This window comes from Rhipicephalus microplus, chromosome 8 (assembly GCF_043290135.1).
Source record: "Rhipicephalus microplus isolate Deutch F79 chromosome 8, USDA_Rmic, whole genome shotgun sequence".
NCBI classification, from domain to species: Eukaryota; Metazoa; Arthropoda; class Arachnida; order Ixodida; family Ixodidae; genus Rhipicephalus; species Rhipicephalus microplus.
Genome location: NC_134707.1, coordinates 66,579,565 through 66,600,218, shown reverse-complemented (window position 1 = coordinate 66,600,218; position 20,654 = coordinate 66,579,565). Strand labels below are relative to the sequence as shown.

The 20,654-nt window shown below is 41.2% G+C and overlaps 1 protein-coding gene across 1 annotated transcript; it reads left to right on the top strand.

Moving 5' to 3' along the window:
* Positions 1-4,511: 4,511 nt before the first annotated feature.
* On the top strand, positions 4,512-19,959 carry LOC142768577 (female-specific histamine-binding protein 1-like). The gene is made up of 5 exons (XM_075870566.1): positions 4,512-4,670; positions 6,035-6,207; positions 15,909-15,988; positions 18,235-18,321; positions 19,661-19,959. The coding sequence occupies exons 1-5, from the start codon at positions 4,557-4,559 to the stop codon at positions 19,786-19,788; spliced, it is 582 nt and encodes a 193-aa protein (XP_075726681.1). The 5' UTR covers positions 4,512-4,556; the 3' UTR covers positions 19,789-19,959.
* The last annotated feature ends 695 nt before the right edge of the window (positions 19,960-20,654 follow it).

The window sequence follows — 20,654 nt, the reverse complement described above, 5'->3', positions numbered from 1 at the left end:
CACACACTTTCATCAGATAAAAAAACTCATTTTCTTGGTATAAACAAATGACGGAGTGATTACCGCAGGCACATCCACTAGAGCTGGTAGTCATAGGCCACTCACTCTGGCGGTCACATCTGTTGTAGGCTGTGTGCGAGTGCTAGAGTGCTTTCGTCGGTATTTTCGTCATCTGATGATCAAATAATATATAGGTGGTTTGTTACGGATGATGGAGACAGAGCTGCATACCAAGGCAACATTTCAACACAGCATTTTTACCTGAAAACCACAGTAACTAGCGTGCAACTATTAGGAACAATTCGCCTATGCTTCTTGCCAAGTTTAGTGTTAATTGAATTGAAAATTTATTGAAGGACGTTTATTAGGGTAAATATTGTGGTCCAGATAAAATTTTCAGCGTATTTTCAGGCATAGCGCGATGCCAGATTTTTGTACCTGTATGCAATTTTTGAAAGATCTCTAGTGACAAGTATCTTACCACATGAATGGAGGATTGTGCATGTGGTGCCAATAAATAAATATGATTCAAAAAGAACATTGGCTACTATAGACCAATATCGCTTACAAATACTAATATAAAAAACTTCAACACATTTTATATGAACAAATAATAAATCGTTTAAACATGCACAAGGTACTCATCGACAAACAGCGTGAATTTTAAAGAGGGCTGTCTTGCACAACACAATTGGTGGAATTTTATCACTATGTGATATCGGATGTGGATTGTGTAGAATAGGTGAACAGGTTGTTTTTGGATTCTTGTAAAGCCTTCGACACGGTGCCACGTTCACTCTTACTGTTTCAACTTACCACCGCACACATTGATAAGGCTGTTTTTTATTGGATGCGATGCTACAATTCTCAAAGAAGACAAACTCTAGTAATGAAGGCGAAATACTCTGAAAGCGCGGATTTTACTTCAGGGGCACCACAGGGCTCTGTTCAGAATTTATGTCGATGCTATCTCAGCAAGAATTTCATCTTCTATGCGGTTGTTTGCTGACGAATGGATAGTGTGCTGAAAATTTCAAATCACAGAGATGCATGATGACTTCAGCAGTAGTTATCACTCATTTATACTTGGCGCATCGGTTGGAAAGATATTTTGAACATAACAAAGTGTGTATACATTTCACTTACAAAAACGATCAAACCAATTCCGTCGTGTCACCACATGAACAATTTGCAGATAAAACAAGATGATACATGCAAGTACCTAGGTGTGCTTCAACATTCTAAATGTTCAGAGGGGCCGCGGGTGGACACTCTCCTAGCCAAAGCTGGCAAGGTATAAATCTGATTCAAGGAAACTTGTGATGATGGCATGCCAATTTAAAACGTCTCGCGCACACACTTGCATCAGACCTATTTTGCAATATGGTTGTGTCGTGTGGCACCCCACCGAAGTAACCTTAACTGCTACTCTATAGTAAATACAAAACCGTGTACCCAGGTTTGTCTTGGGACAGTATGGAATGTGGCAGAGCTGCACTGCAATCAAAGCTGAGCTGGAATGGGAGTGTCCTCCTGAACCAACAGTGAACGGAGATGAAAGTTTCTTTATAGGATTTACTATAATAAACTAGAATTACCAAAAAGTTTTACCTACACAAACGTCATGCTATTTCAAAATGCTTTGATCATAGTTGTAAAATCCTGAAATACACAGATAAAAGCAACATGTATGTAAACTCATTTTTTCGCAAAAATAAAAATAAAAATACGCTAACTAAAAGCAAGCTCATAATGGGAGTGAAGATGTATTTTATTCAGTGCTCTAAACTTGAACTGTAACCTGAACGATGGTACATTTATTTAGGAACAGAATGGTAATGTGTGTGTGAACAAATGTGTATTTCGGTTATTCAGGTATGAACACAGTTGTATTTGTGTGCCCACAAATATGTAATTCGATTATTGATGTATACCTCTGCGATAATGCCTTCGGGTACTGCGTGGTGTCTTAAAAATAAAAAATAAAGATTATAAATGGAAGACCACCATTGAGGAAGCCTTAGTGGAAGTAAGTGACATTGGCGAAAGTATAAATATGGCGGCCGCGTGATATTTAGTATTCGCTATTCTTATGTACAGAGCACCTTACGCTTTAGTCTGGTGCACTGTGTCTTCTCCGTTATGTGGCGAAGCTCATGCATAGTGCCTACTCCAGGAAACGGCAATGACGCTGAGGAATAAAAGCTTTACAGACCAAGCACTTTGTTGTCATGAATGAAAGCGATCTTAAAAGAACTCTCACTACTGAAAGGCGAAGCGGCAACGCTAACAAGAACCTGCTATTCCGAAGGCAGGGCGTGGCATATGGTAGTCAATGTTCACGTATACAGCAAGCAAGCTCTGAAGCGAGAGCTCAGGAAGCAGAAGTAAAACAGCAACGTGCAACAAACTGACCCCGCGCCAAACTTCAGGACGCACGAAGCAGCAAGGAACATTGTGTATACTGTTGGGGAGGAATGCTGAGAGTACACCCCGCCCTTATACGTATCATACATAGTTTACGAGAAAGCATTTTATTCGGTAGAGATATCAGCTGTCATGCAGACACAGAGGAATCAGGGTGTCGATGAAACACATAAAAACATCTTTTAAAGATCTACAGACAATGAGTTGCCACCATAGTGCTCCATATCAAAAGCGACATCGTACAGGTAAAGAATAGTGTAAGACGAGAAGACACGGCTTGGCCGATGGCATTTACCGCGTGGATGAAGGAGGTTCTCATAAACATTAAAAAGGCATAAGCTAGGGGATGGAGGTACTGGAGAGTATCTTAGTAACCGGCGCCTCACCGGTGACATTGCATTGCTGAGTAACTCACTCGACGATTAACAATTTTTAATCACAAAAATAAACAAGGAGAGCAAAAAGCCAGGTTCTAAATTTAATTAGAAGATATTAAGCGTGGAAGCTTGGGAAAGTTGGAAGGACATAACTCAATGCAGGAAAAGCGCAACCTAGAAGTAGTTACTTCGTAACTACGGAAGCGAAAACCAAGGACCTTTGCTGTCCTTGTTTTTTTTTCGCTTCCGTAGTTACGAAGTTACTACTTCTAGGTTGCGCTGTTCCTGCATTCAATTACTTCGAAGAAAGCGAAAGTTATATATATTATCCACGGAAGAGAATAGCGCTTTCAGATACGTAGCAGTGCACTTGAAGATGTAAAAGTGTACATCTACAAAAGACAGGTAGTAACATTGCAGCCGAACAACGACATAGAAGTACCTAGAAGAATAAGAATGGGTTGCAGCACATTTGTTAAGCATTCTATCACCATGACTGGTAGACTGCCAGTGCTCCTCTAGATGTAAGTGTATACCAGCTGCATCTTGCCGATCCTTGACTGCAGAGCAAAAATTTGCAGATTTACAAGGAGGGGTCAGCTCCCACTCAGGGCGACACAGTCAGCTACGAACAGGAACATTATTTGTGTAACCTCATGAGACAAGATGAAAGCAGAGTGGGTGAGGGAACTGGGGTTGAGGATATCATATTTAAAGTCTAAAAGAAATGTACATGGCCCAGGCACGTGGCACATTGGCCGGAAAATTACTGGTCCTATATGAACTGGATTACCAGAGAAGGTGAAAGGGAGACAGAAACTTGTATGGTCAGAACATATTATCGCATGTGTGGGTACTATGTGTTGCATACTCAGGACCGAGTGGACTCGCGGGACATGGGAGAGGCACTTGTCCTGCAGTGAGTGTAGTGAGGCTTATTAATAGACTGATGACGTATTGCGCAATCATTGCCCCCTTCGCGCATGTCATGGGCGCTGCCCAGTTTTTCACGCGATTCTCAAGAATAACTTCATAAGTATGCGCAATTTTTTTAGCTAATTAGCTTCTGCATGGTGTGTATATAAATTGTGTTAATACAGACGATTTGCGTTTTGCACTATGCAAAGTTTTTTCTCAAAGCAATGTTAATGGAGCAAAATGTTAAGCTCCTTCATTCGAAAATCCTTTTTTTTTTTCTTTGTGCGCGCGATGACCCTTATAAACTTGAAAGCAGAACGTTATGAAAACAGGATGCTCTCTACTACTTCAGTGTAAAGGGTTAATTTTTACGGAAATATTTGCACTGATTTGGACCTGACGAATTTCTTTATGCTGCCAATAACATTGAGAAGTTGTTGAAATTAAAAAACCGCTTCATCAAAGTCCAATACACACGCAGGCTCAGTTCTGATGTTTCGTCATATGTCTGCCACGTAGAGACATATCGCATGACGTGTCCTCCAAGAACTATTTTCACAAGGAAGAGCGTTAAAAACATGAATTGTCCGGGTGGGAGCTGGTAAAAAAGAATAACAAATAATACCTAAAGCAAGCTTCTCATGCCATATGTAATGACATACGAAACATTCACCCGTTGAACAAGGCTAGAAATAGTACTTTGTCGGTAATGAATTGACGCGAAAATGTCCTCATGTTTCCTCATTGTTAATCCTCTATAGCACCGTGTATAAATACGAAGGACTTTAGCCCTCAAGCACTCCATCCACCGACTGAAGCTCGAAGGAATTCAGCATGAAGCTTCTTGTACTCACTCTTGCCTTCGTTGCAGTTCTAAGCTACGTTAAGGGCAATAAGCCAATTTGGGTGGATGAAGCGGCGAATGGAGCACACCAAGATGCATTGAAGGTAATATGACTCGCCCAGGTTACGATATTTTTGCATGAAGAAATATAGGAGAATGATATTTTTCTTCATGTGAGCTTAAAAGCCAGTGAATGTAGTTTACATTTTTAAGACGCAATACAACTCAAGACAGCACCAAGTATCCACACAGCGTTTTTTGTGTGCCCGCAAAAAGTTTACAAACGATCATCAGTAGACTTATTACTTGAGTTGGTTAAGGTGTAGGCAAGTCCCGTCTATTTCCGACTTTCACAAGGATTGAACTTCTTTCGTTGGCCAACGCTTGCTCTTTCATCGAATTAAACTTTGGGATTTGGATTGAATATTTAGTATCACTTGTTTACAGCAGTAATAAATGCAGAGGAACATATTTTATGCACTTATGGCGTAATAATAGGCTTGTGATTTTTCTTTTATTTGCATACCTTCCGGTGAAAAGCCGGAGCGAAGTATCCTTTAATACCCGTAAAAATTACTACTTCTATATGCATACATTTTATTTTAACTTTTCAGATGTTTTACACTAACACAAAAATATAAACCTAATTTAACAACACATCTGATTGGCCGAATTGATGTTCCACTAAAATCTACGCTTCTGTAGGAATTTACGCGGACCACTAGCGTCAGTACGCCTTCGCCTAAAGTGACGTCTTACGGCAAGGCGTCTGCTGCTAGAGTTTTTTTTTTTTTGAACAATTGCGTCTGAGTAGTGCTTCCTAGTCTGATTCGGGAAATTCATGCTCTAGACAGCATACGAATCATGACAGGAGGCGTACACAGTGACGTCGTCTTGTGGTTGCGAGAACGGAACTTCCGGCAACAGAACAGACGTATTTCATACGCATGATATTCGCAACATCGTTGTGCACAAAAACTTAAAAAAAGCATCCTCTTGCATTTGTCTAATGAAACATTTTCAACTATGTCACCTTCTTCTCTGTCTCTTCCGTCATTGCACTAGCCTCTGACGCCCATCGATATTTATACTATTTCTGAGAACTGATTATTTTGAAATAGAATATACATGCTCTTATAATTATGTGAAGCCAAAGCTTGTAATACCAGAGGGAGGTCATAAGGCATTGGACTGTTGCAGTATGCACTTGCGCTCGACTCTTTGGCCGCCACCGTCTAGGACGGTGGCCACTACTGGAATTGTATGAGCCAAATATGTATTTGGCCACGCGAATTTCAGTCTGAATTCGCATTTTATATTCTTATCTTGTGACACCAATGAAGGAGATGTAGGCAGACTATGTAAAATTAAACCTTTATAAGGCTGCATAACTAATTATCAAGTAACTTGCTGGAAAGAGTAAATTTCCAGTCTAAGCTCCAGTATAATTACGTAAATTCCATTTCAGCATCTTAAAAATAGTGTTGGGAATATTTACGACATGGTAAAAGCAACCTATAAGAATGACCCAGTGTGGGGAAATAACTTCAGATGTCTGTATGCTGGATTTCACACCTTCAATGAGAATGAGAAGAGCGCTGACGCAATTTTCATGTTTATGAATGATGCTGATGCAATTTAGTAAGTACACCTTTCTTGCTTATTTGATATGCAAAAAATCAACACAATATTGTCACGTGGTCGTCACGCAGACAAATATAGCAACGTCAATGTTTTGATGAAACTGTTTATTTAGCCATACTTTTGGGTGGTAAGTGGGAAGTTAGATGAAAGCCGCACAGTGGCACTAATAAAGGCGAACAGAGCGTTAGCCATCAATAAACTGACAAGCGCCGAAGCGCGCCACTGCTTTTACATATGCTGGTGAAAACTCCAGGCATATCACTTGCATTCGCATAAGTTCTAAAATATTATCCAGTGTTCGTGCTTACAAGCAATCTGAATAAATCAATATACAGAGATAACGAACCTTCAGGTAGAATTGAGCGCTGTATAGTCTGAGCATTCGTAAGACTTTGTGGGTGAAAACCGAAAAAAAACAAAAGGTGAAATAAGAAATTGTGTAAAGATACAGAAGATACGGGGAGATTATTGTCTCGAAACCACCATATGATTATGAGAGACTCCGTAGTGAGAAGCTCCGGAAATATCCACCATGTGGGGTTTTTTTTTTTTTACGAGCACCAAAGTGTGAGCACATGGGCCTACAGCATCTTCGCCTCCTTCGAAAATGCCGCCGATACAGCCAGGTTAGAACCCGCGGCCTGTGGTTCAGCAGACAAGTACTTTGGCCTCTAAATCACTGTGGCAGGCCCGGCAATATCGAAGTAAAACAGCCATCGAAGCCTTCAAAAGCATCAATGAATTCAGCCGACAGGGCCGCATGCCTTTCCACGGGAGAAGAGGTTTAGCAGTCGGACAATGACACGTTGACAAGTTTCAATATCATTTTTCTTTGCCGCTTGGACGAGAGATCAATGCAAAGTCTACTCAAAGATGTGACTGAAAACCTTGAAAACATTCTTTGCCTAATGCGAACGTAGTCGGTTCGATCCTTTGCCTAAATAATCTCTCATACTCTCAATCCTCCCGACTGCCCAGAGTACAGTCGATCGGTGAATAGTGGCACGCATTGTGGCTGTGTCCACGTTTACGTGACATAAGGAGACACCACGTCATCGAGGCAATATTTTACAAATAGATCTATAGCACTGCATCGATAAATCCAACAAACGCCCCTAGAAAGCATACGATGCTAAAGGGCCCACTGGTTTCCACCCCTGTCACAAGAAGACAATCATAGGAATCCTAAGAACCATTCCTAGGAATATGTATTGTTTTGATATATTTACGTTACTGACTCATTTGAAGAGGGGAACGCTGTAGGCTGTATGAAAGTGCAGTCAGAGTGTCGTTTTCGTGACCAATTTAAGTAACCAAATACGTTACTCGTTAAACCAATATAAAAGAAACCCGTTACCGCCTACGTTACCAACAAAAAACTGTAACGCGTAACCGTGGCAGTTACAGAAAAAAAGTAACGAACGTTACCTCAGCTGGTACTCAGCAATAATAAATATCAATCATTTTCTTTTTGCTGCAGGAACTTTCAGTAAGTATATTTTAAATCTCACAGTTATTTTTCACACAACGCTTCTTAGCCAAACGGCGATATTACCCGAAATGTTGATTTAACTGGATTTGTTTGTCCAAATTCACTGAACATTATGAATATCATAAAGCTCATAGTTTGCAGCCTCTATAGTTACATGTGATATCTTCGAACTCTAGCACATAGTAAAGCGCTTTGTCTCAACATCAAGTAATGCACAATATGAGGTTCGACTATCAACACCTCATTATATATTCCCACAAACTAGCCGGGTTAACTATTCTCGTAAGGATAAACGCTCTCCGCTAAGGACGCATCACTAGACTTTCAACGAATTTACGGTTATTTTTTCAGCTGCTTCTATTGGCAAAATAAATGCGCAAAGTTTTCAAACGTAAAGAATTGTTTTAACGGCCTATTCGTGTGGGAATATATTTGTGCACAAGCATTTCTTGTTCATTTATCCGGTTTACTTACCGCGAAAATTGGAAGCGTTTATGTAAAAGTGTTATCGATCAGCCTCGCTCGCTCGGGAGCTTTTTAACTATAGACGTTAACGAGAACGCAGTCTGTCATTGCTTCAAGGGCTAAATTGAACATGCCAACACATTACATGCTCATCATGCAGTTGGCAAGAAGGTTTGGCATACCATCGGCAACTTTCGTGTGATGAGACAGATTGGGGCGCAAAAGCGCTTCGTCAGCTAACTACGCTTCCGAAGCAGAAAAAGGTCTATGAAACCAAGTTTCATGGAGAGAAGGATCGCTTCCTTCCTGGATTGTTGGGCGGAGCTACAAAAGCAGGCTATCGGCTCTGTGCCGGTAGAAATTTGTGGAGCTGTCGAGCACAGGGTGGCAGCCGCAGCTATAACAATGAATACCCCGAAATCCGTCGGTCTTGTTCCGAACATTATTGTTGTGCTTTCGGAATAGAGCCATGGAAACACCTGCCTTTCTGGCTGATGTGGCAGGCTCAACACGACACAGAAGCTCTGTAGACTATGCCCCCCCCCCCCCTTCGCACAAGTTCAAGAAATCGATGACGATGCCTTACCTAGCATCCAACTTCGTGTCTCGTGAATGAACTGTTTCTCTGTGAGAACGAGGCCAACTTGTAAGGGGCCAAAAAAACCGCATGCACACCAACGCGTCGGCGGATTTTTTCAACCTGTGTGCACTGAGAAAGCAGATGCTTGCTAGAAATGATATCGACTGTTTCGCATCTGCCCATGCTTTCCTGTACGTCATAATTTGCAGCCCGTTGTACGTGGCTATGAGCTCTGTAGGTGCTTTCGGCGACAGCAATCAGCAACGTCTTACGATAGCCAGCCTTTCCAAAACGAGCCACAGTGCTCTATACCGTCCTATGTCCGCGCTGGAAATCGGTGCCTGCTAAAGATACCTTTCCACACCCCCCAAATTTCTCAAAGTACACTCCGTCCACGCTTTATTTGTCGATGTCAGGTAGGTGACAGCGGTCCGACGCTGCAACAAAACAATTTGTCGGGGCAACTTCTGGGAATGTGCCATCTTCGCATTGAAAAAGTAACGAGTAACCTGGCACGTCGTGTTACCGAAAAATCTTAACGGCAGGCAGTACGTTACCAGTTACAGTTCCGAAATTTTAATCAGTATGTTAATAAAATACCTAAAAGAGTAATGCTTTACCGGTAACGGCGTTACTAGTAAAGTGTTTCCGCAAACACGTATAATGCGGAACAGGTAGCAGCAATGTTAGGAAATAGAGGATTGGAGAGTAGTTTGAGTGCAGAAGTATATACTTATCATCGGCGCATCAGTCGTGGCCACAAAATAGACGCCAGCTTCCCCCCCCCCCTACCCACCAAAAAGAAAATTTTTGAGGGGATTGATCCACCTCCCTTTGGACAGTGACGGGGAGGGGGGGGGGGTGCTGAACCACCTCATTCTCGGCTGCACGCTGAGGGAACCAGCAAGTAAGGCAATTTTTTTCCGTCACAGTAGTAATCACTCACTTATGTTCTTACGCTACATTGGAAGTGTTACGAAGCAATGTTACAACACAGTAAAATTTTGCCGAAATTTCCGCTCGGGTAAAGTTTCTTGTAGGCGCTTTGTGGTGTGGGTCACCTATTCAGCGCTTTTGTGTCTAGTGCTGTAGGCAAACGCTGAGCAGAGGCCCTATGATATTGCGTCACTTCTTCATGCTTTTTTATAATATGACATGTTGATGCAGTTATGAATTGGAAAGAACAAACTTTTTATGTACCAGTTAAAGTGCAAAGTATTTGCTGCTTCCGTAAAACTATTTTTTAAAGGATAGTTCATTACTGCTGCTAGGTCGAAGCTGTTGTGAGCCGATGAGCTAAACGATCGTTTTCGATGTTCAAGTAGTTATTTGTGGGCGCAAATTCGTATGAATGTACGAGCGCGTGATTATATTTATCTTTCCTGATATATATATATATATATATATATTTATATATATATATATATATATAAATATACATATATATATATATATATATATATATATATATATATATATTTATATATAAATATATATATATATATATATATATATATATATATATATATATATATATATATATATATATATGTGTGTGTGTGTGTGTGTGTGTGTGTGTGTTTGTGTGTGTGTGTGACGTAAAAAGGCAGAGATGGTTAGGAGAGAAGTAGATGAGGAAGAATTGAGAATGGAATAAACATGAGGCATGAGCCAGGCCACGTCAACCTTTCCTCATAGCGTCACACTAGTCGACAGGATTAGGACCTCGCCGCCGCTCATCAGCCACAAATCATTCACAAATCATATACATATATATATATATATATATATATATATATATATATATATGGGAAACAAGTGTATACCTAAAGGCTCTTTTTTCCGTGTTTCAAAACAATATTAACGAGATCTAACAGACAGTAATGCCAAGGAATGTACAGGATACGTTATTAGAATCAATGGAATGCAAATAAGAAGAAAGAAAAGCGGATGAAAAAATTACCACCCGTGAGCAGGAACTGAACCTATGACCTTCGAATAACGAAGGAACTATATATATATATATATATATATATATATATATATATATATATATATATATATATATATATATATTTATTTATACATATATATTTATTTATATATGTGTGTGCGTGTGTGTGTGTGTGTGTGTGTGACGTAAAAAGGCAGAGATGGTTAGGAGAGAAGTAGATGAAGAAGAATCGAGAATGGAATAAACATGAGGCATGAGCCAGGCCACGTCAACCTTTCAACATAGCGTCACACTAGTCGACAGGATTAGGACCTCGCCGCCGCTCATCAGCCACAAATCATTCACTAAGCCACCGGCAGTACGCCTCAAGTAAATGTCGACCACAGAAGAGGTGATCTCAGGCGCAACCAGTAACCGGCATCATGGCAGAACCATCGACCGACCTTCCCAACCCCAAGTACACCGGAGCAGCTGACGAGGGACCTGTACAGGACTGGTTCGACCTGTTCGAACTCCATGCTACCGCCACATCTTGGTTGGAACGGGAAATGGTTACAAACTTCAGTGACTACGTCACCGGCGAGACATTTAAACTTTACCTCATCCACATATTTCAAAACGACGAGTCATGGGAAAATATAAAAAAAGAAATGATCGTTTGGTTTAAATAATACAATGATGACTACGATGAAGATTCGCTTATAACCGACCATCCACAGACAATCGCGCTCGGTCGCCGCAGTCAAAAGCACTGCTCACGCATTGGGACACCTAAAATAAATCGGCCTTGAAACAAGAGCAATTAAAGCGCACTGTCAATGCAAGGCAGCCATGTCTGTTTGAAGGAAAAGTGTACCCTTCACTGCACCGCGTTTGGCAACTGCGCGATCAAAAAACAACCTTTACGTCATCTCTGCACCGTAGCACTGACATTAAGGAGCCACCCTGTGCACAGTGCTTTCCGTCTCGCGCACTTCGAACACCTCCAACTTTTCCGTCGCTTGGCTCTTCAGTTGCTCACAGCGCTCACCTCGCATCTCACATGCTTACTGCGGTTGATATAGAGGTGAGGAACCCTGAAGATACTCAGCCAGGCTCTGTCCCTTCTGTGCAGAGCAGATGCATGCATCAGAACAGCTTAACTCGTTAGCTACACAGAAAGACAAACATTTCTGACTGAAATCTGACCAAACTACGCCTGCTGCGGTGTCGCCATCGAGTCCATGGACACCTGGAAATCTTAACAACACAGGTGGCTCGGAAGCATCGAATCACACACGTTGCCGAGAGCCAGAAGCGTCCATTAGGAACAGCGTCACAAGACCCTCCCAAGAGTCTCCAGTAAATTCGAGCGCACAACCTTCATTTTTTTTCCCTAAATGCAACAAAACAGTCCACTGACTACCATCTGCCTATTGTACACCACCTCAATTCGCCCAGAAATCCAGTGCCATGGTGAAGAAAAGCTGCCACCTCAGCTCGTTCCTCATGGACACCATCAATGCCAGCAGAAACAAGCCCAAGAACAACAGAGACTCTATGGGCTACACCAGCAAGGACGGCTACGAACGGAAAAGTCTTTGGAAGAACACTCGAGGATTAATCAAAGGCGTCTATAAGCGGGTCAAGTGAAGCGACGTCAACTAAATATTTCTTGCATAAGACAAACAAGTCTCCTAATTCAAGGCATTTTCGCAAGAAGGAACATCGCGCACGTTTTCTCCAAAAGAGATAAAGATTCAGTCTTCAATCAAAGCTGTTCAAACAACAGGACACAGAGCGACGAAGAAGGCACAAAACCACACCCCGTATTATGGAAAGACACAGAAATCACGGCATCAGTCTTGGCAAACAAACACACAGACGGGTGGCACTGCATGTGTACAAATCAAGGCGGAGAGCGCGACGCCTACACAAATAAAGCTGCTGGTTCTCCAAAGCATTCACACCACGTTCATTCTTTGCAAGTATACAATCAGTTTCATCATCAGCAGTTTCCACGTTCAGGGTGTACTTGTGTTTTCCAGTACGTAAAAGTCAGCCTCGCCCACCAAAACTCCAGCACTTACCGGACTGCTGCACTCTCCTGTGAAGCTAAAGTGTGTTTACAGAAAATTCGTGGCACATGGAACTCTTTCCTTTTTTGACAGTGTTCACTTTTAGGCCATGCAAGTTCAGTTTTTATTTTCTGTTCGTCTGACGCGACTTCCTTCGGCGAGGGAGGAAACTTGTGACGTCAGAAGGTAGACAGGGTTAGGAGAAGTAGATGAAGAAGAAGTGACAATGGAATAAACATGAAGTATGAGCCAGGCCACGTCACCCATTCTTCATAGCGTCATATATATATATATATATATATATATATATATATATATATATATATATATATATATATATATATATATATATATTCGGGTGTGTGTGTCTGTCTGTGTGTGCATCCCAGCTTACGAGTGAGGTAGGCTAGCCCCCTTCGCAAAAAGAGTTAGTGCGCCACTAATACTGACACTATAAAATGAAATGCGAGCAGAGGCGAGTGTGGCTGTTGATCTGCGTAGCCTCAAGCCGTTCGATATTGTAGAGGCTGCATGTTGAACTGAAATATGAATTCATTTTGCACTTCGCCAATCTTTGTTTGCTTCCGGCATCACCGTAGCGCTTGAATTGCCTTCTGGGTGCCTATAGGATACACCTGGTGAGAATGAATAATTAGTAAACTTCTACGCTCAATAATTCAAACAAGTAACGCAAAAGATCAGGCGCTCGTCGAAGTCTCTTGTGCTCATTTTCTGAATTTTTTCGCGCTGAGAAGTTTAGTAATCAATTACCAAACAGCTCAATGCCACACTTTACAATAAAGCGCAATCACATACAAAACCAAACGTAAGTATTGCTGTTATGCCCAAATTACTTTGGATAGAGAAAGATACGTCAAGCACCAGAAATAATTGGAAAGAGGCATATATAGGCAGCATCGCCTACCACATATCAATCCTGCCAACAGCCAATCAGAGCAAGAATTTAACTCAATGATGACCAAAAATGAAGGCACAAATAATCTTAGGAAGTAAAGCGTATTGAAGTTGATGCGGGCCATCGGGCTAGCCGACTGACACTAGGTGGCCCATACATTGTGGATTGCCACCCATTCCTTTGTTGACATTTTTTATGATTAAGAGAGTAGGTGCTTTCATTCTTGCACGTTGTCTTTGATCATATGGTTCTTTTTCTTCGATATTTTAACTTTACCTCCTAAGTTCAAGCAAAAAAAGTACCACGTAGTTCCTAAGTAGTTTTACTGCTGTATTTATACTCAAAACATTTTGCAGTCAGTATCATTCTCCCGAGAATTTTTTTTTGGGGAGTGAGCTTTTAAATTACTACATTCTGTTCTGAAGTGTACTGATATTGTAGAAAAAGAATATATAATGAAAGACGGTGGTGCCAGTTAAAAGCGGTTTTACAATTGGTGCGATGATACAATGGTAGTTTATGCGGCGTTAGCCTTGCCCCGCCGCGGTGGTTTAGTGGCTAAGGTACTCGGCTGCTGACCCGCAGGTCGCGGGTTCGAATCCCGGCAGCGGCGGCTGCATTTCCGATTTAGGTGGAAATATTTTAGGCCCGTGTGCTCAGATTTGGGTGCACGTTAAAGAACCCCAGGTGGTCGAAATTTCCGGAGCCATCCACTACGGCGTGTTTCATAATCATATGGTGGTTTTGGGACGTTAAACCCCACACATCAATCAATCAATGCGGCGTTAGCTTTGGCCTACACCTTCTTGAACAGTGTGATAAGCTACTTCTCAGAGTAAAGTCGGCTGTCTACGTGAGCAGCAAATTATTGTAACTGGCTTTAGTGCCTTGATAATGACCCAGAGAGAGCACACATACAATAGTATGTGTCCTACGGACTACTAGTAGGGCATTGTTTTTCAACCTATTCTAGAAAAGTATCACCGTGTATTTAGAAGAGCCAGATAGAATCTGTGCTTCAGCCTTTCCTAATCTCATCCCAGAGGGTTAAGCAGGCTAAAAGCATAACTCAAGTGAAATATTTATAGGCGCTGATGGTAATGCTTATTATATAGTCGAATACAATAATACCGCTTCTGTTAAAATTTGTTAAATAAAGTCGGGTGAAGAAAGAAGGTGTGTAGAAGAAAAATCATTACCTTATGATTCCAAATTTCAGTGCCTGATTGTACTCTTGAGCTGTACTGAACATGTTGAAGCACAATATAGATATATCGTGTGGTTTTGCGGGGCTTTAATTACAAATGGTTTCGCCTAATGAATGCTGTAAAAATATTTACAGAGAGGAATAAGATAATACATCCAGAATTCCATTCGTTTGTAGAAAGCTACAACACAAATATTCTTGACGCTTAATCACAACTGACAGATTTTTGCACTTCTATGCTTCACTGAGTGTGCATCAGTTATACCTATATGGTATTTGTTCCGAGCGTAAACTACTGGGCCCATAGTAGAAACATCGAACAAGCTAAACATGTTGAAAATCTTGCGTCTCGGGCATTCTCAGTTAGGATGCGAGCACAAGCTGTGATATCCTAATGCAAAGTGTCCATTCATGTGATGCAAATGCTTCAAACATAAGAAAGACCCTCTCGTAATCCATCTATTCCAGTACGAATAGATGGATTTACAGGATAAAAACTTTGAATCTCAACATGACCTGTTGGTGCATTTTTAACCTATGTCAAAATTCTTAGAATGAATATATTGTTTTTATAAGAACATGTATTGACCAGTTTCCACACGACGGCTCTGTGTATTATCCTGGGATTATGGTGATCAAAGGGCCATGTTATGTAAAACGGCACCACTTATAATATAACAGCATACGGAGATGGGGGCACCCCATGGCCGTGAATTTTAGAAAAGCAAGAAAAATACTCGGTTAAATATCTCACAACCCTACTATACTATTAAATACGCAGCGTGTTCAACACTATACAAAAGCGGGCCGTGTTGTCTATATTTACGTTTCTGTGACAACGCAGACCTAATTTTATTCCTCGTTTTCATTAGCAAATTATCCAATGATAACCTTGTCGGCTTTATTGATATCGTTTATTATACTATCTTTGTAAGAAAAGCGTTTCAGGATATAGTGTCTCCTAAATATTGTTGCATGAACCTGAGCCTGCAGATACACCTGCACACTTTTTCTACAAAACTTACAGCCAAACTTCTCAAGAAAAGGCAACTGCTATTAAAATGTACGGCTACAGTAAAGAAAACGCAATCACATACGTGACGAAAGGTAAGTTTCGCTGTTATGCCTTCTGTATCAGTTTATGTTAATTTTGGATGCACAAAGCGTAAATCCGAAAAGTTAAAGCGGCACTTACCAGTGCCCATACCGAATTTTAGTTAGACAGAGAAAGTTGTTGGATGTCTGATGAGGAAAATTTTGCCACAAAAAATTTTCGAATCGGTTTATCACGAATGGAGAAAACAGGTTTTTCGAAGCGGCGCGAAACAAGCTCCAAACCCTTGCCGCTCCTCCGCGTAGCCTTCGCAAGCCAAAGCTCTTTCCCACGCTTTCCGGCATCTGAACAAGAGGTTGCGTGCGCAAGATGAGCCCAAACAAGTGCATCCCCCAAGCACGTGAGCGACGTTGCTTTGTTGACCAGCATTATTTTGTCGTCTTCTGCCTGTTTCTGCGGGATGATTTGGAAACGCTGGCTTAGACGTGGTAGAGTAAATGAGCACAATGAGTACACGAACGCGTAAGAGCGTTCCACGGCGGTCGTCTGCTTAATGCTCTGACCACGGGGACACGAACGCATTCGAAACGCTGGCACCTTAGCCCCGCATCCCGTAGCGTTTCACGGGAAATAATGAAAGAAAAATGCGCACAGTTTTTAGCCGTCTCATTATCTATCTCAAGTTTTGTTATTCTCTTGAAGTAACAAATACATAAGCTACACATATTGTGTTAAATAATTTTTGCCATGTCACGTGGTATACTGCTGACAACGTCAGAGCAGAGTCATCTACGTAGATGACCAACGTCACTGCTTTGCTGTGTACGTAGGGCCATTCACACGTCCACGTCATGCCCTCATTCTCTAAGTGTGTGCCGGCAGAGGGGAAGAGGATCAGCGTTCGTTTTGAAATTTGACCCGTTTCCGCGGCGCGTAGCGTTGCAAATTGTGACAGACGTTATCATGAACATCTCATCTACGCATTGCGCTATCAGCTCAAACTAGTCAAACCTGGCGAGTGGCCCTTTAAACACTTACCGTTGACTAGATAATGCAGCAAGATCTTAGGCGTGCGTTATGTGTGGGCGGAATTTTTATGCCAGCACTAGCTGTAAGAACACTGCGACTTCCTCTGAAATATTGTGTACTTGCTCTTTTTTCATGATATGTGAAAAGGAGGTGACCAGTGAAATTTATCCAGTGAAGTAAATGTTTATTGGAGGAATTGATAGACTCAGTGAGGTGCGTCACTGAACCATAAAATGAAATCACGAGCACTTTTAGGATCAATAGGGGCCTGAAGGCACTGATTCTAATATTCGCAGTAAAAACAGCTGTAAAGAGACCCATGTAAAAGGACAGCAAGCTAAATTTATTATGCCAAAATATTTTATTTACGCGCTGTTTTTTTACAGCAGAAGAGCACAAACACTTTGTCTTATAATTGCTGCAACTTACTGCGGTTTGTCTGACTTTTTTCCTAAAGAACACCCCCAAAGGTAACAGAAATGCCCTGCTAGTGCACTGAGTCAAAAATAAATATTTCCCCGACAAAGAAACGCTATCTAAATCCGTCTTGTTTATTATCGCAGCAGTCTGTATTGTTTTTCATCTTGTTGTGTTGAGTTTCAAATAGTGTAGCGCATTTTCCCTGGTTTCTCGCTTCTTGACGCATCTAGTGTGGGATTTGCTTGTGAACGCGTCATAAAAGCAAGAAAATCGTTCGGCTTTAAGTCAGTTCCCAGGGGTAAGCTGAATAGCGTTGTATTTTTTTCTTTTTTAAATGTATTTTCATGTTTGACAATCACTCAAGATTTCACGAACTGCAGTCATTGTCACCAATTACAGAAATCACTTCTGTATGTTTTGAAGCATTGAGACTTTTCACTCATTACCAACGAGGATAACATTTCCACAAATTTGACACTTTGAGCAATGTTGTGTACAGCATTGGTTAGTTTTCGGCTCATAACTCTATTTAATGCTACTTAACCGCAGCAGGCAGCATTAGGAGCATCGCACACTCATCTTAATGTTTTATAGTGATGTTGCTCATCACTTCAAGGGTTTCGTAAAACAAAGATATAATGAAATAAAGCTGTAATTCCCAACTTCTCTGGTTCAACTGCAAAAAAAAAACCAGAAGCATTGTCGTAAGGTTGAAGGTTGGATCCCCCGTATTCCCATTAAATAAATAGGTGCGATAATAAACTTTAACAATCTTTAATGCATCCAATTCTAAACACTTTCACATGCTTATTGCAGTCATGCACTATGCATTTTTTATGTTCGCTTGTAGATGGACAAATCTTCACAGACGTCCTCGCATACTCTGACGACAATTGCTACGTGGTCTACGCTCTTGGCGCAGACGGAACTGAGGGAGGTACGTAATTTTAATGACTTCCATTCCTACCAGAAATTGTAGCACAGCGCTCTCGCGAAGGTATCGTGAATTTTTTCCTGAAGTATTCACTTAGAGTGTTTCAAGAATTTAATTACTAGATAACTGAATGAGCTGCCTGTTATTTGTTTTTCTCTTTGCTTATCATAGAGCACAGTTCAGGAGTTATAATTTGCGACAAAAATAGATGAATGATATTTTTTCTTGTAAAATATGCACGTGTTGTAGACGCCATCTAAAAGAAGTGCACATAAAAATAGTTTATATAACTCTTTTTTTCCCATACGAAGCTTTGTTCAACCTTTATTCATTGACCCGTATCATTCATGACAACGACTAAAATGTTTCTGAACCTAAAACGGTTAGCTTATCCAAGAAAATGTAAGATAAGCAATGTAAGCAAGTGCGCACGAAGTGTTGGTTTTCATTCTCTTTTTGGGGGCTGTCTCAGGCATCGCAGTAAAAAACACCCTATATATATGAAGAAGCTTTGTTCGCTGAATTAACGTCTACCCTAATCCACTAAAACTGCAGTCTGCCATTCGTTTATCACCACAGGGGCATCGAAATACTAATATTTTGTTTGCGAACATAGAGAAAAACATATTTAGTAGAAAACAATGAATGTATTCCACCCGCTATTGATTGGTAATACCGGCAACATTTATGCGTGCATATAAAAAATTTTTCTCATAATTTTATACTAAACAGTAACGCGGGACTGTTCGTACTGATAACACGCCTATCGCGATGTATTTAACGTAAAACGCTTATTGTACCTGCTTCTCAAATTCGGTGGCATATGAAACTCATGAAAATATAGGTGACCCCAAAACTGGGGCTTGAACACAGCCTCAATAGGGGTAATGAGACCCAGCAGGCAAGATAGCCTTTGGATATAGTGCTAACAGCCAAAGCCACGGACAACAATCGAAAGAATTGTACAATGCAGCGAGAACACATTGCACACATTGCGTCATGTGCGTGCCTGGTTATTTCAAGGCGTGTTTTGTAAGATTAGAAGCGTCATTTAGCATATCAGGCCTTTATATACTTTGAAGTATTTAGTACTCCGTTTAAGAATGTGCGCAAATTATTCTGAGAGGAATCAATAAACATACTTGAGTTTTTATCACTGTGTATGCTGAAGAAGTATGAATATCTGGTAGGTTACAACAAAAAAACCACACCGAAGAATACTTTTTTTTTAATTGTTTCATAACTATGCATCGTTTCACGTTGTGTTGAGCCATTATTTTCAGCTTAGGAACATGTTTGTCGTATTCTGTGGCACTGATTTATACCTTGCATTCTATTCCAGGTTACGAACTGTGGGCCAAAGATTTCAAGAAAGTTCCAATCAGTTGTCTGGAAAAGTTCAATGAGTACGCAGCCGGTCTACCAGTACGGGGCGTATTCACAAGTGATTGCCCTTCAGCGAGAGAATAACTTGGAAGTTTCATGTTTGAACGTCAACTGTAGTACTGGCACCTCACGCCTCCATGTTTGAAGCAGTGCGTTCGACGATATAAATCACCTAGGTTTCTTGTGTTTTGTACTTTCTAGTCACTGCTGCCACCTAGCAGGAGTATTCCGAAATAAAATAGTATGTAGGCGGAATACAGCGTCCAAGTTTCAATTATCCGATGTTTGTACAATGCTCCACTCGGCTGTCTATAACGACGGAGCGTCGTGTTGCAAACAGCATGGGTGACACCTGCGGTCGCCAATAGACCACATCTGTGCACGCGCGGCGCCAGTGGTGTGCCTGCCTCGCAATACTGATCACTGATTATGACCGCGAATGCAATAGCTGCTCTGGCCATCAAAAGCGCTCAGAGCGATTTTTCTACAAAACAAAAAAACAAGAAAGAAAGACGAATTAAAACCGTTGTCGTTGTGATATGGTATCACGAAGCGACAATTTTTCTTTTTTGTTGTTTTAATTAGATTTCGTAATTTTGACAGCAATTCGACGGCCAAAGCCGCCATCTCGGCTGCCGAGATAAGGAACTGTGGAAACTGCAGGGCAGGCATACAATTGGTGCCACGCATGCTCAGACGTGGCGTATTTGTGACTGATAATATGGCTCCTTCTGTTTCGTGCGCGACACCAATTACCATACACGATAAAAAGCTTAGTTTCACCATCACAGAAACAAGCAACTCGTAGCACCCAACACAGTACATGCAACATCAGCACTGATATGGTACACTGACCAGATATCCAGCTCGTATTCTTATTCACTGAACATAAAATTTTCACGAACAGGCACAGCACATAGCGGTGCCCCCTCGCCCTCTCCGAATGCTCT

Bases quoted from the DNA above. Each gene is read 5' to 3' on its own strand.
- LOC142768577 (XM_075870566.1), top strand. From the start codon at position 4,557: ATGAAGCTTCTTGTACTCACTCTTGCCTTCGTTGCAGTTCTAAGCTAC. The intron at 4,671-6,034 runs GTAATATGACTC...ATTCCATTTCAG, and splicing joins CACACCAAGATGCATTGAAG to CATCTTAAAAATAGTGTTGG. The intron at 18,322-19,660 runs GTACGTAATTTT...ATTCTATTCCAG, and splicing joins CGCAGACGGAACTGAGGGAG to GTTACGAACTGTGGGCCAAA.